The 16688-nt window shown below is 41.6% G+C and overlaps 1 protein-coding gene across 3 annotated transcripts in view; it reads right to left on the reverse strand.

Moving 5' to 3' along the window:
- Positions 1–5776: 5776 nt before the first annotated feature.
- Positions 5777–16688, reverse strand: part of DNM3 (dynamin 3) — a 188852-nt gene continuing 177940 nt past the window's right edge. Inside the window, exon 6 of one of the 3 annotated variants that reach the window (XM_023554244.2) lies at positions 5777–7052. In XM_023554244.2, the coding sequence (XP_023410012.1) occupies positions 7031–7052 (22 nt within the window). In that variant the 3' untranslated portion in view covers positions 5777–7030. Of the gene's footprint in view, positions 7053–10536; positions 15012–16688 lie in introns of those variants that run through there. The other 2 variants (XM_023554243.2, XM_023554242.2) reach the window with 2 other exon arrangements.

The following is a 16688-nucleotide window of genomic DNA, read 5'->3' on the forward strand; positions in this document are numbered from 1 at the left end:
AGCCGTGGGTTCTAGGGAGGAGGGCAAATGGTCTGAGAGCAAATGTGGGGAACAGCAGTCCCACCCCACTTCAGGTGCAGCAGTCTGAAGGTTGTGGACACAAGCAGCCACCTTTCAAGAAGGCTGCAAAGGAAGCAGTGCCCTCAGGGGAGAATCTGGCTTTGTCAGAGCAGGAAGGTGAAGAATCTGGCTTTGTCAGAGCCAGGGGACTGAAGATACAGGAAATATGCTGATCACAGGCTGTGAATTGCAGAGGACACAGTGGAAGGGCTTCAGGAGGGGAGAGCTGGGAAGAGGGGACAGGATAGGGATGTACGAAACTGTATGGGGATTAGAGGTCAAAGAGGAGGGCAACCTAGCCATCTAGGGGTTCTCGTGATGACTGATATAAACTGTGATAAAAGAGTTAAAGATGTAAGTCCCAGGGGGTTCAAGGGAGGCCCCTCTGTGATACAAGTGGTTTGTGATTGGCTGCTAAAGTTTGATGGCTTGAACCCACCCGGTGACACTGTGGAAGACAGGCCTGGTGATCTGCTTCCGTGAAGATTACAATCAAGAAAACCCTATGCGGCGTTCTACTTTGTCACATAGGGTTGCTATGAGTTGGAATCGACTTGAAGGCAGTGGATTTGGTTTTTTGGTTGGGTTCACAGCAGATAGCAGTGGGTAAGAGTGTGCATGTTGGTGGGGAGGAGTGGTGCATTTCTGGAGGGTTCTCTTCACCTTGAAGGAGATGTGGTCTTTGTGCACAGGCCTCACATCATCATGAACATGCTATTACTGTTTGCTAGTGGGATTAATGCACTAATTCCCTGGGTAATGTGCATTTTGACAGGGGCCTTCAGTGGATAATGACACAAACTTCTGAGAACTGTGCAAACTTCCATCAGTGGTGTGGTGTCATCTGCAATGTTCTACAAAGTTTGATTCTGGGCAAAGTGACTACAGCTTAGGTGAGAGCCAGAGTTGAACTTAACATAAAGTCAGAACCAAGGCCCTGTGGAAGGTCAGGCCTGAGAAGGCACATGCCCTGGCCACTTGGGGGCACCCAGGTGTGCTGAGCTGCATGGGAGAGGTGGAGTAGAAACGGCAGAAGACCTGGTGGAATGAGCTAGCTTAGACCATGCCAACACTCTTGGCTTCCGTATTCTTTTCCCATCAGTATTGGTTTATCTTGGAAGACAACACCAATTGCGCACCAAACCAAAACACCATGTTCCTCCCAGGTACTTTACTGTGACTGATGAGAGGATTCCGCAGAGCGGGTAGTTAGGAAGCATGTGTTTCCCAACTGCCCGATGTTTGCTCACCACCATGAGCCTAGCCGCCCTGTCCTGCTGGAGCCTCCTTGTGCCCATCAGGTAACACAGGGGCCCTAAGGTAGGTACAAATGGCACCAAGGACCAGCCCAAGGTCTCCTGTCTTCTTCTGTCCGAAACAGACTGTTTCTGCACTCCTGACTATAGTGCTGTTGGGACAATGGAACAAACCGGTTTCATCCAGGCTGAGGTCGAGGGAAGCTACTGTTCCATGGGCACCTGTAAAGCTGGGTCAGAGGAGCCGCTCCACTTCCCAAGCGTGACTGGCTTGCTGCTCACCCCAGGATGGCCCATGGCCTTGTGCCACCCAAGTAACATTTGGACTGTGGATAGTGGAACACTGTGGGCCTCCTGCTCTTTGTAAACCGCAAAATAAACACATCTTTAGGCCCCTGGCAGCTTTTGTGTATGCAGCCGAGAGGATTTTTGTCTTTGAAAAAGAAGGCTGGCAGAAGGAATCGTTTCCTCAGCTCTAACTTGCTCTCTGTTGAGCAGCAGGAGAAGAACAAATAGCCTTGAAAGAGCCTGAGCAACTAGGCTTTCTTGAAGTGTTATATAGAGCTTCAAAAACATACTTTGCCACCAGCTGTTTCAAGAGGTGGGTACTCCTGCAGGGCCAACTTCAGTGACTTCTCGGTCACTGTCCTCGGGACCCTTAAGACTCTTCCACCTCCTGGGGATTGCCGAGGCTTTCTCTGCTCCGTGCCTGCACTGGCGATGGCGCCTGTGCATGAGGTTCCTTGAAGATATGGCCTCGGGCTCAAAATCAAGACCTGATATAAAGTCCTATAAAATTTGATTTGATTGAACAGCGAGTATAGAAGTAGCAGTTCATTGTCTTGACTTGTCCAGTAGCCTGTCACCTAATCTGATTTTAATGCTGACCACACTGCAATTCAATAGTAACTGGTTGTAGGGTAATGCTACCCAGCTATATGCAGCCCCTCCTAATGGAATCAGCTTTGCTCTTCCCTGAAGTACGCTGGGCATGAATTTGGGATGGACTCAGGATAAGGTACGAGGCCAGGGGTGGCATGACTGGGCCAGCGGCCAAGGCCAAAGAATGCCTTAGCAACAAGAAGGAAAACATCTGGGCCTGGAGGTGAAGTCCCTGGGAACACTGACTGCCCAAGGATGTGGGAGAAAACAATGAGCCTTGGTCCCAGCTGGAATGGTATATAAGCTTGTGTCCCTTGCTAGGTGGTTGCGGAGCACTAAACTGGTCCAGCTGCCGCCCTGAGCCACGGTCCTGTAAGTAAGCTTCCCAAATAAACCATATGTCATGATCACTGGTTCACGAGTCTTTCTTTGGTCTCTTGGAGATGTGGCTGACCTTGGGTTCAGGTGCCGGTGGGTTGTTACTCAACACTGGTGTTATAAAAGAAAAAGGTATGCATTGTGGTAGTAGAGACAGCTGGCGTGCCCCTTTAAATGGTACCCAGGTGGTGTAGTATCATAAGCTCAATGTGATTTATTCAACACACGTTCTATTTTAAAGGGCTGCAGAGGTTTCTTTTCTTTTTCAGCAATCTTAATCTGCTATGACTGAGGGTCATGCTTTTAAAATGAGTTCACAGTTGGAAAGGTTCACTTCAGAGTCTCAGGGAACTGGGCTAAAGAATTCAATAACAATTTTCTGAGGATTTTTAAAAAAAAATCATATGTAATGCTGAGTTATAGACACAAGTACAGTTTTTTTTCATACTATAGAATAGTTAGGATTGAAGTGCATCATGTTTCAAAGCCATTAAAAGTATCCACGACTGGAGGTGAACAGCAAGCAGAGTTTACCTCCTTTTCTCCATTTGATTTTCAACTTCTAGGATGTCTTTTGAAACACCCCTCAATCTATACATGGTTCCCAAGGCTTATAGACATTTACCTACCAGTGGAACCTCCTAAGGAGAAGACTGGAGCTTTTTAAATTTGTTTCTTACCTTTAGTTCTCTCCTCTCCATCTCTTAGATGTCCAGGTCAGTTCACTGCTGCCCGTGGCAGCGTGCCTTCTCGGTCCAAAGCCTTTTGTTAGAAGCCAGCGCAAGTTAACAGCCCACAGTTTCAAAACCAATGTGTCTTTTTCTCAGCCAACACCTGAGTAATTTATAGTCTTGCATCATTCCATTAGAAATGAAAAGTTTGGTTTCTGATTGGCTAAAAATGAGTTCTATTCCTTTCTTTGTCTGAGGTCAAAATCACCACATTCTGGAACGTTAACATGTGAGAGTCAAGTAGTTAACCTGATTCTAGACCTCAAACAGCTGCTTCTGCCCGGAAGTCAGTACACACTTTCCCTGTATTATAACACTGTAGCCTAACTGCCTGTTTAGCTATTTTGTAAGTTTCTTTTATCCTGTCACTTCTCTGATGTAATTACATGAGTGCAGGAAATGCTTGCTACATCGATGAAGGAATGAATGTATTTAAGGAATATTATGTTTATTAAGGAGTCCTGGTGGCACAGTGGTTAAGAGTTCTGCTGACCTTTTTTTCAGCAGTTCAGATCCATCAGCCCCTCCTTACTAAGGATAAACCAGGGTATGATAGTTTTATGCCTCCTGACCATCCTGCCTTGTCATTAATTCTGAAGAATGCTGTACCTTTCCAACTCGATCAAATACTGAGGGTGAGAGTGAGGGTAGAGTGAAGTAGACAAAGGTATATCATGAGACACAGAAACACCGTTAACAGTAAGTAGATGTTCACAAGCCTCAGCGTAGTCTCCCTCTGCTCCGGGCTGCTTCCTTTCTCCCCGATTCCCCAGCCCTCCTTTTTTTGTGCTGATAGAATGTGAGACAAGGGGCCTAATTCTTCACTGAGGAGACGGAGTAAGGTTACCAGAGAATCATTTGATTCTGCTCGTTCCTTGAGTTTTCCATTCTCATTGTCAGATCAGTATAAGTTTTAAGCATCTAAATCGTGTAACAATGTATAAAAATAAGTCCATGTTTACAACACAGTGGAAAAGTACCAAATACTTTAAAAGGATGAACTGGAGAAACCTTCCCATGGACAACTGTTTTTTTTGCGGGGGAGGTGGAATGAAATAATCTAAAAGCATTGGGTCTGTTGGGATGGGCATGCTATCTGATGGGAATCTCTCCGATAAGGGTATTGATTAAAAAATCAAATGCCTGGCCTGGAGGTGAAGGGAAGGGCAAAGGCTGAAGCTGTACATTCTTCTGTATCACCTTGATCACCTCCAGGGATGGATCGGCTGCTACTGATCCCCTGCTTTGGAGGCTTTGAACTTTTCTTAGTTCCCGGTGATTCTACCCGGTAGTCACTGGATGTGAGATACAAGTAAAAAGGAGGTAACACGCCATATGGATTTTAACCTCAGAAGCAAACTGGTTTTGCGCTTCTGAGTGAAGGGATCAGTTCTCAAAAAAGATTTTACAGTCCGCCTTCATGCTGGGGGTTCCTACCACGTCTTCCACATGGCTCTCTTGCCAGGGCTCACCTAGGTCAGGCGTGGAGTGAAAAGTGACAAACATTCTGACTCTTCCGCTGTGTGGTTTTCTATCTTCATATGTTGAAGTGAGGCACACTGGGAAGTGAGCTCATCTGGGAGGGCATACTTTTAAATTCTAATTTAGTCACGTCAGTCTTCAAACAAGAACATTTGGAATTAAACCTCAAAACTTTGGGCAGGCTTCAAATCCCATACTTTGCAGGATATACTATATACTAATATAGTACATATAACAGTAACAGTGCTATTGAGTATATATACTATACACTATATTACCTTAGTAATAACCATTCATTTGGATAAATCTTTGGACACTTTTTAAAAACACGAGAGCTTAAAATTTCAACGTTGGAATGAAAGATTAAGGCACAAAGCTCTTTTATTCCCCAAACTCATCTAGATTCCATTCTTCATGAAGACACCATTAAGAATCTTTCTTCTCAAGGTAGCAACGTTTCCTTGCCTTGTTGTACTTTCATTCTGGATGATACATTTTTCCCTGAATTTGCCAAATAGAATTTGTGAAGTTTGTTTCAGACCTACTGTTTCTTTATTGATCTTACATATATTTTATTTCCTACAAGAGTGTTTAGAAAAGCAACAGAAAGAGGAAAATAATATCTTGGTGAAACAATAGTTATTAACGGGATTCCTGGAGGCAGGGTGAAGCTATTCAGTCTGCCGTGACTTTTTTAGACACCTAAAATTTTTACTCTGTATGTTCATACTTCTATTGGACGGCAGCCTCAGTCGAAGATCGATTACTGTTCTCCACCAAATAACACCTTAAATCACATGCTTTAAGAATGTAAAAACAATCTTTTTCTATTTCAGCTCCTTAAAAGATCAAATTATGTATTTGTTACCCTACCTGCTTTTAGTGGAAACAGACTTTTGTTTTTACTTGGGTCTTCATTAGAAACAGAAACTGAACACATTCCATGTTTTTATACAGAATAAATTTTGTTTTTATTATAGATAGAGATCAAAAATAAAATTTTTTATGTGCACATGACACATGGTGCAATACCACAGACAGACACGTTGTTGGGAACAAAAGGAGATGAATGATGGGGGTTAGGATGGTCGTCCTGGAACTGCAGGAGGGGGGCGCCTAGTGAAAACAAAATAACAAAGAGAAAAACACAGATGCAGGGGAAGAAAACGATGTCTAAATCATAAAACAAGTCCAAATAATACCATGCAAAAATACCCCACAAAAGTCAAATTCAGCTCAGACAAAAACATGCAGACATGCAGGGAAATGAAAGAATGGCATGCGGCAAGGTTAGCAGCTCCCAGGACTTGTCCTGGTGACCAGCAGGGTGCTAGGTACGAGCCATCTGAGCCTGCTCAAAAATCTCATTATTTTGCACCACGGAATGATAAACTGAAATCTGTGCAATCATTTTCAGGTGAAATGGGAACCACACCAGAGCCAAATACCTTTTTAACTTGAGTGTTTGATCCTTAGCCCTGATTTTGTGACACTCAGCTATTTCCAAAGATTTCAACCAATGTCCTGAAACATCCATGGGGGGAGAGGGGACCAATACGGAAATATGGCAGGGGACACTTTTTTTACGGTGAAGGAAATTAGGTGTCAAAAGATCAGATGAGCGATAGAATCACAACACAGAAATGTCCGGGGTCCATCTAGGAGAGAAGGATTTCTAAATTAGAATTTGCTCCGGGTGAAAAGTCCTGCGTGTGATACGTGTGATAGCTGGAACCAAGCTGAGGGAAACTCGGCAGCTAGGTCTGGTCCTTGGTATCTCAGAGTGAGGTACAACTGAAGTTCTGATTTGTTCTGAACCGGGTCTGGTAAGTGAGACCTGGCTTGCTGGATCCTTTTGCACATCCCTAGCCTGGTGCGCACCTCATCAGGCCCACAGTGATGAAATCAGGGTCCAGGGCTGTGCGTCATTTTGACATCAGCCTCTCTGATGTTCGTCTGCCAGGATGATGATCTGCTGCTAGAGAGGATACAGGAAACTCTACATCGTAACAAACAGCTCTGGAAGTAGGAAAACGGCCAAATGAAGCTTTTCCATTGGTTTCCAGCAGAAGTCTACACTTTGACTTCCTCTTTCTAACCAGCTTGGTAATGAACTCAACATTACCACGAGCCACAGCACTGTGCGGCTATTGCAGTGCCCTATTCTTGGTGCGGCTTCTTTTTGGCTACGCGTCCGCATGTTCAACACCGCACTCACTTCCACCTCACTCTGGTAACCCTTCAGTGAGTGGAGCAATGAGGTCTACAAAACACAAAAACAAAACAAACCAAACTGCATTTTCATCTTCTATGAGGTGTTAATGGAGCCAAGCTGACAGGGCTATTTCTGAGCAGTGGTAAAAAGAAAAAGAGTTTACCATCCCCAAAGTCCGAGACCAATTTTTCTTCAGTCTAATTTAAGCTGGCTAAGGAGGCCTCCCACCCATTTAAATGATGAAGAACTTATTACTGGTACATAACCTTTGAATTGCGGGGGGTCTGCAAGCTTTTAGCTTTAGATAGATCCAGGTAATGGTTATCCCTGGTGTTTTCATGAAAAAGTGTAATTAAATTCCTGTCAGGCTCAGTAAGATTTACCTCCTGCCCAGCAAACAGAAACTATTTTTGAGTTCTGAAGGGGCTTTAAAGGACACTTTAATTACCTCAGCAGGGCGGGGAGGTGAGCCATTAAAACTGAACAGCAAGTCCACAGTGCTGAAGGGACATTCTGTCAGCATATGCCAAAGCACTTTCCTGTTTGAGCTAGTCTGGTGTTCTAATCCAGAAACAGGATCAGAAACTTTACATCTCAGAATGTATTTCACAGACAGAATGTTTCCTTCAAAAATCAGGGTGCCGTTTACCCCCTCACAGCTTTTTCCATCTTCACTTATCCTGTATCTCACTTCCCCTGATTGCCAGAAAACACTGTTGATGATGACACTATTTCAGTCTCAGAGTTAGTTATATCATGGATCTCAGAAATTTGGGTTTTTGCTATTTCTTCCCCAGAATTTCCTATGTGACAGTCACAGGGCCGAAGTGCTGAAGGCAAGTGCTGAAAATAACACGAAGAGCTACAAGGCACTCGATACTGTCACTGCCTCCAGTATGAAAGTTTACTGACTACTCAGTGGCTAACTCATTTTACAGCTCAACACACTAGTATTCACCACAGAAACAGACTTACCTAATCAAGATTATAATTTCGGGTTATTTCCTTTTAAGTATTCTAAAAAAAAATAATTTCCTAGAAGTGGTGCTTGGCCAAAATGGGAAGGTAAAGAGGCAGGAAAGACTGCATGGAACACGGACACAATTCATATGTAAGAGACTCAATCATTGGTAAGAACAATGAATTACCCACATTCTCCTGGATCTACCTCCGGTCTGAGGGTGACATTCTTCTGGCAAGACGCCCAGGAAGGTCTGTCTTTTCTTTCACAATCTCACAACACTTTCTTTGCTTGTTTTCTTTGCCCATTGTTTAGGTAACTTAATATCCCAGAGCTATAGACAAGCCTGAAGGCTTGGGAAAGTGAGGCAAGAAAGAATAGCATTCTTCTAAAGTCTTCTGTGATGATCTTTAAGAATTTTAAATCAACTTGGATCTCTTCCTTTACAATAATCTCATGGGAGGAATGTAATTAATTTAGAAGTGTGCTTTTCTTGCAGAGTACCCAGAAAAGAGTAGATGTCGCTAATTTGCTTCCTGTTTCTATCTGACCTTCCTCCTTGAGATTCAGACAGTGCTGTAACAAAGCACCGGAGCTCCAGGAGGATTGTCCTAAGCTGGGAGACCTTGTTGTTCTTACATTCGATTTTATCACCCGACTGTTTGTTACTGACAGGCTGTACTGGGACAATCACACTCAATACCTTTCCCTCTGGCCTAAAGCCACCAGGGCAGTATTTTCTAGGGCACGTACCTCAGAACATTAGTCCTGTGAGATGCTCTGTAAATAAAGCTGGTACATTCAAATAAGTCTGGGAAACATGTAGACACTAATGTGCTCTTGAGATTTACAACACAATCTGATTTTAAAGTGTCTGTCAAGTCTTCCAGGAAAGAAACATTTCATTTTAAGTTGTCATTTCCAAAATACATTTGATCAAGAAACCCTTGCTTTATGTGTATGTAAAATTTGTTAAAATCTCATGGAAAACTCTTTGGGAAACTCTGAATTAAGGCTGTTTTTTCAGCCAACGTCTTCTACATGTATTCCAATTACTATGAATACCAGCAAGTGGTTTTCAAAGTGGCAGTGCCAGGCACGTGACCCAAATACCAGATAGGTTTCTCAGTATAGAACCTAGGTGTTCCAGCAGAAAAACAAGAACCTTGAGAACAGAAATTGAGTTGATGTTTACATTGACAGCAGAATTGTTTTGAAAGTACAAATGGACAATCTGCCAAATAGTCACAAAAAGGTCCTTTGATTTTGGTAACTTTCAGTTGACAATTCTAGAATATATTATTAACATATTTTAGAATCAAGCAGTAAAGAAACAAGTGTACAACACGATCCTCCTCCAGTCTCTTCTAGTAAGAAGCTAGCTTCCTTTGATGGTGCCTCTCATGGAAGATGTATTGATACAAGAAATTACAACAAAAAAGGGTGGTTTAACACAGCAATCTGTCCAGTTCATCTTCTCACAATGACCATCTCCTGATCACAGAGGGAAAGTAAACCATCATCTCTCTCCTCTCCTTGTCTTCTGCTTTTTCATGGCTCAACCTGAGACTATTGATAATACCAATCAATAGATACTAATCTCTCACCAAATTTTTGTAACAGTCTTTTGTTCTCTGGAGACTCAGGACAAGGATGTATGTAATGGCTGAACTTTCTTCCATTCTTTGAATTCTGGGGAACTGAGGACTATACTGTTCCTTCTATGCCCAGAGCTCAGTTATTTCCTGTAAGAGATGCCTTCTGTGGGTCTAACACCCAGGCAAAAAGCATCTTTCCTCCTTCTACTTCCAGTGTTTCTCATGAGCCCTGACATTTTCAATGGCAAAATTTCAAGGTGCCTCTTGGTAGGTCTCACATCGCCCCTCCAGCTATCTAGGATTTGTGTCCTTCAGCTTTACCCAACGATGACTCAGGTCAAAAGTAAAACGTCTCCCACTCTCTTGCCTTTGATTTATCCAATTTGCTCCCTTCAAAAATATCATCCTTCCCCAAATGAATGACAACAATGCAAATGCTATCATTCTCCACTTTGGTAACTTTGGGCTAATTCTCCAAAACAGGTATAAATATTTAGAAATTTCAGGTATTACTGAAATGCACAGGTATGACTCAAATATATACAAGAATGAAGAAGGGGGGAGTCCTTCAAATGGTATAATTTATTTCAGGTTCAGAGATACAGCTTCACATTTTCACAATAGGTGCATGTGACCTCCCGGAATAATTCAGGCTTTAGGAACTTATTTCAAAAATTCCATTCACAGAGTCCATATACCAGCATTAAGAAATCCCAAAAGTGCCAAGAAGACAGTAGAAAGTATTCTGGCTCATATTAATTACAGAATCAACAGAGAAGACACCATTTTGCTCTGTATACTCCTTCCTCATAAAAAAGAAAACTTCAAAATTTGATTCACAAAAGAGAGCGAGAAACACAGACAGGCAAGCAAAACAGGCTATACACATGAAATAAAACACAAATCAGGTAATAGTGTGGCATTTCTGGTTGGGGATAATTTCTATCAGGTTGGCAGCAGACAATCCAAGAGGTTAGACAGAGTAATTTTTTTACCATAATTTTTAGAACATTAAATAATTAGCACAGTTTAAGGAGTTAAAGGGTAAAAATTAACAAAGAAACTAACGCCTTGAGCTGAGCCATGTGTGAAACTCCAGACCAGAGAGGAGTCTCACCAGTATACCAGTATGAACAGGTCTTAAGACAAACAGGAGACTCTTTCTTGAGTTTCCTCTCTCTTGCTCTCACACACGCACACGCTCTGATATACACACACTCTTACGTATATTTACACACACACAAATAGCCAGGCATATATTACAAGGCATCAAAGTCATCTTAAAGTTTTACAATACAGAGCACCGCATAATTTTAAACATACCAAATAGACAGGATAATTAAGATTACCTAGAAGACACATTTGAGCCTTTTGGAAAGGGTTGAGTGATCTGGTGAACTAATTAATAGTTGTTTCTCTAAAATCATCTAGTGTCATTCGCATTGTTACATTCTGAGCTCACAGCTAGCAAGTCCACCAGGTGCAATGATACCAAGCCATGGCTTGAGTCTCATACGCTGTCTTCTTCCATCGAGTTCCACAGCTGAGACATCTACTATTTAGTCTTTATTCTCAGTGCTAAGGAGATTCCCATCAATTTCAAAACATACCATTTGCCAAATGAAAAATATTCATTGGAAAAAGTGGATGACCTACCTCCAAGGTATTAAGTACCTTCGCCCTGGAATTTTAGAAATTTGTTTAGAAAAATCCACTCATTTTATTACACTGTTGTATCCATCTACTTTCTCTTTTGATGTTTGCCACAGAAAGACAATGACTATGTAGACCAACAACCCCCCCTCATTTAGAATTCTAATTACAGATCTTAAAATGTAGGTTTCCAGATTTCACACTTTCTTTTATCAAACTGCATTGGCAAAGGTAATTCCTTCTTAGATAACAGTGCTGTGAATTCCATGCACGTGCCTGCGGATGTTACTCACCATGTCATCTTGGTGGTTCTGAGGTTTGTACCTCTCAGAACGCATACAATCTGGAGCTGGAAAACTGTGTACCTCCTGTATGCCATGAGAAGTGAATCGCCGTTATCACGTATTACGGCATATCTCCCAAAGCTACCTCTTGTATTAGCACAGTTTAGAAAATATATTCATACACACATGGACTAAGGACATGTATACATAGATATTTACACCCCCATACATGTACATTATACAAAATGCACACACAATCACACTCATGCTTGTGACATTTTAACAAGAGCTTTTAAACCTACCTACTCATTTTTTTTTTTCACTCAAAGGTGCACAAAATACATGTACTTACAGAAACAAAGTTTACTATGTATATAGTGTATACACAGAGACACATGCATAGGAAATATGTTCGTACACAGAAAAAAATGAACATTTATCACATACTGGTATTAGGTCCCTTTTCATATTTGAGAATTATGGCTACAGTCTATACTAAAACGTCATAAAATTAGCCTATATGACTCCTTTAAGTTCAGCAGGCTTATAGTTGTATCACAGGAACTGGTTTTGTTATAATTGGGAATAGAATGAGTTTGCATCTGAACAAGTAGGAGATTTGCTAATAAACAGATCCTACTGCTCTTCTATGATACAAAACACAGCTAAATGCAATATTCAGAAGAGTAGTCTTGGTAGATGATTTTTGGAAATGCAATATACCTGTTCTAAATCAATACTATTTCAATCATCTGTCCACAATTGAGTAAGTGGTTATTCCAGTTAGTCAATATGCATGCAAGGTTTAACATGTGACAATAAAGCTAGAGTTACCTATCAAACAAACATACACAGTTTATTTTTTCCAAGTCCTAAAACACAATGTTTTATTTTATTAGACTAGACACGATGGAGCTACGTCTACTATGCAGACAATATCAGAGCAGTCAGTTGGGAGAAGTCACAGAAGAAGAGAAGTGGTGTGGGGAACACTGAGGAAGCTCCACAGGTACGTGCCCTCTGAGGTGCGGGCTGTACCTCAGACTACAGAGCTGAGAGCTTCGGGCGCCCTGGCATCTCCCTTCAGCAGAATACAAACTCTGAGAAATGGGATTCATACTGATAGAGCAATGTAGTGCTGCAGCAAGCTGGAAATGGTCTCCAACACGCCTGCTGAGATTCCAAGGAGACTGGGTTCTATGAGAAATAATTTAGAAGCAGAAAAGAGCAACAATGAACCCCAAAGGGCGACAGTTGCAACAGGGCAATGGCTGGACTATAATTTAAGCATAAAAGCCAAAGATGACAAACGCGATTGTTTACGACTGCGTAAGATCAGTGAAAAGAAACGTGGAAAAAAATGCCCAACTTTCTTTGACATGGTTTATGCTGATCTTACAACACACCAGTGGTTATCCACAGTATTTTCCTTTAACAGAAGGAAATTTTTGAAATACAGCAAAATGCAAAACCGCATTTAGCAGAAGGCCAAATCCTGAAGTTTATAATCTGTTAGCTGTTTGTTTTAGAGAACTCAAAGGAAGAAGCAAAGGGAATCCTAAAAAGAAGGAATTTTATGAAAAGATCTCACTGCAGATTATTCTTTTTTACTGTGGAGGTTTACTTAAGATTTTTCCATTTAGCTGAGACACTATTTTAAAAATAGAGTATGTATTTACATGTCTGTTCCATTCACAGATTTAATTTTTTTTCCAGTGAGAAAAAAGAAGGCATGAGAGGACTCGTAGTGGTGATGTGCTTTATATGATCGCTTGTGACTTAAAAAGGTGAAATGCCCTTTTTCTATAGCATGTATTTTCCAATTTTTTGCTTGTTATAAATGGGCTAGTTGTAACCCTTTCAATACAATGCCACACACTTGGCAAGTTCTCTTTTTAATAATGGTTAAGAGGTTTTTTTTGTTTTTTACTTCATACTTTACGGGTGTCTGCTTTGGGTATAATCTACACAGGAAATTAAAGTTACGTTAACATACAAATCATGCTTGCTGCTTTCAAAGGGAGACATTTCAGTTGGCGAAACGTAATTTACTCCTGTAGAATATGAAGTAGTGTCCTGGGACGCCACTGCCCAGTGAATGCTTGGTCTGCTGTCTGGGAACAGTTAGCAGACAAAATTCCAGTTGGCTTCTGGCTGTTTCCCACAGGCTAGTCGTCTGGTCTTGGTAGCCCAAAAACTCAGCCTCGAGGCAGAACTATTAACCCCTAGGCTAACTTGCCCTTGTAAATTTCAGAAATTGCTGATTTACTTTAGATCTCAGTGCCTCAATACCTTCTTCCGGAGTGACCTGGATAGAGAACCTGAAGTTGTTCAACTGAAAAAGCACGGCATGTATTACTGACTCACTTTCCTTTCCATTCCTGGTTCCATTCTTTAAAACATGGTCATCCCATAGTAAGGCTCAAGATTTATTAAGAAAGCCGATTGTGGATAGTTACATTAAGCCTAGGATAAATTCTTACATGAAGGAATTACAAATTAGCAAGGAAAAAGAGTCTTATTTTTGTTCCAACCAAAACTAACAAATAATTAAATAAAGGAGTTGGTGTCCAAGTATAGGTAACCATGCCAGCAAATTATATCAATATGAAATATTTAAATATTTTTCATGTTGGCGGTCACTGCGACCTGTGAGGAGGTGAATCTATAAGTGAGTAAAGAAATTACATTTCCCCAGACACTTCTAGAAATGTGATACTTTGCTTCTTCCTGGAACTCTGAAATTAACTTGCCCAGTCTGTTGACTGACTACTGAAAAACAAGCGCTGATTCACTCCTGGATGAGCTTCTAGCATGAAGCAAAACACACTGGTATGAGGAGAGGCCCTTGCCAGCAAGCAATGCGTTGCTTTTCCTTTGCAAGCTACCTTCTGCTTCTGGAAAAGTTTTATTCTTACAGAATTGTAATTTAAAAAAAAATCATTTCCTAGCAGTCCTGTGAAATAAGGAGGAAGGCAAGAGGATGGAAATATGCAACCATGGAGACAGCAGCAGCATCAGTAACAGACAACAGAACTTCTGTTGACCTAAACAGAATGTTGAGAAAAGAAATATGTACGGCTTAGTCTAAGCCCACCGTCGCATGTCACTGAAGGATGATGCTGAATGAGTTACCTGACCAAAGCAATTTCAAATATATGCAGGGCTCGGCAACTGGCCCCCGAAGTCCAGGGCTGCTCCACAAACCCACCGTGGTCAATAGCACATCGATAGCCTCCGGGGTCAGCAGATTGCAGGAGTCAAACCTCAAAGGTCTGACATTAGGAGCAAAGAAGAACGAGCGATGAGGGCGTTAGTGAGACCGGTTACTTGCCTACTGATGTCCATACACGAGGCTACTCATGAGTTACTGCAACGGTTATCAAATGGGTTGCTTTCGCGTAATTCGTTAGTAATTAATCGCCACGTCAGACACTTCGTTTAGTCTAACAGGGAGGATTCTAGTGAACGGATTATAGTGGGACGAGTTGGTGATGGGGGTGGTCTCCGGCTAGAAGAGAGAAAGAGAGAGGTAAAGAAACAAATAGGGTAGCTGGCAGGAAGCTGTTCCCGGGGCCCTGAGGAGCCCTCACGCACATGCTCATGCACACATAGGCCAGCAGGAGGCGCTGCGAGCTGTGGGACTTTCTACGCGCTCACCTTTCACTCATCTAGCATTAGGTATGTTTTCATATACACACCTTTCTCAAGACAGAATAGTAACAAAAAATATTAAATCATTTGAACGCCATTTAAATATACTGCGCATTTCTCAGCCTTAAAAAAAAAAAAAAGTCTACTGATTGCATAGAGTGAACTGCCGGAAGATAAAGCTACGAGGTACATCGGGCCCCAGAGAATGATGGTTTTCAAGTTTTATCTCTGCTTTGTATACTGCCTCTTTTTCTGACTGTTAGGGTATTGGTTAACACTTCTCATTATTTTAGCAGTAGCTGTCTCCAGTTTGTTTCATACTTTGCTAATTTGCGGGAGCTGAGAAAATGAAAAAAAAGGCTTCTAGAATTGTCTACAAGTGTAAATAGGTTCACGGTGAGTGCCTGCTAACTGCATGAGCTCTAGTTTCTGCTTTGAGCCTTAAAGGTTTTATAGAAGGAGTGGTAATAGTATTGCTCACTTTCTGGTTGGTAAAAATGTTTCTGATAGCCTGAGGTTGCTGAATAAGAAAACTCTAGATAATAGTACTATAGTTGAGAATCTTAACATTAACAAAAAATATCACTTATTCCCCGATCCCCTTCTCTAACTCCTAAATTCATTAGTAAGATGTTTTCTGTGTGTGTACTGGACCTCACCGGTAGTATCTAGGGGAATAATTTTTATCACCAACAAAATTCAAAAAGTTCTACAAATCAAAACCTTTCTTTTTTTGATAAGGCCCTCCACATGATTTTTAAAGAAAGACTCCTCTGTAGTTAAAATGTTCTGGCTATCAACTCTTCAGACATGGATTGGAGTGGACAATGGGTTGGAGAGGGATGCTGGTGAGGAGTGAGCTTCTTGGATCAGGTGGACACTTGAGACTATGTTGGCATCTCCTGCCTGGAGGGGAGATGAGAGGGTGGAGGGGGCTAGAAGCTGGCGAAATGGACAGGACAGGAGAGAGTGGAGGGAGAGAGCGGGCTGTCTCATTAGGGGGAGAGTAATTGGGAGTGTGTAGCAAGGCGTATATGGGTTTTTGTGTGAGAGACTGACTTGATTTGTAAACTTTCATTTAAAGCACAATAAAAATTATTTTAAAGAAAGTGTGCACAAAAAAAATGTTCTGGCTATCTTCTGCACTGGAAACATCAGATTCATCAAATCAAATGACATTTCTCAGTTGTGAAGAAGTAAAGTTAGAAAAGTTGAAGATAAAAAAATTATGAAATATTGTTAAAAATCACAGAGATATTAAATGAAATTAGATGGCGAAGGAAAAATCAAAGCAAATGAGATATTGTTGACTAGTGCTAAAAAACTAAAGCTCCTTGGAAACTCTATGGGGCAGTTCTACTATGTCCTGTAGGGTCGCTATGAGTCAGAATTGACTCCACGGCAGTGGGTGTTGGTTTTTAGTGCTAAAAATACTTAAGCGCAAACTCAGGTCTTAGTAGTTTCTTTTGCTTCCTGCACCTGAAAAATGCCTCAGAGACTTTAAAGGGAAAGTTTGCTTGGGAAGGTGCATTTC

This window comes from Loxodonta africana, chromosome 3 (genome assembly GCF_030014295.1).
Source record: "Loxodonta africana isolate mLoxAfr1 chromosome 3, mLoxAfr1.hap2, whole genome shotgun sequence".
Classification (NCBI taxonomy): domain Eukaryota; kingdom Metazoa; phylum Chordata; class Mammalia; order Proboscidea; family Elephantidae; genus Loxodonta; species Loxodonta africana.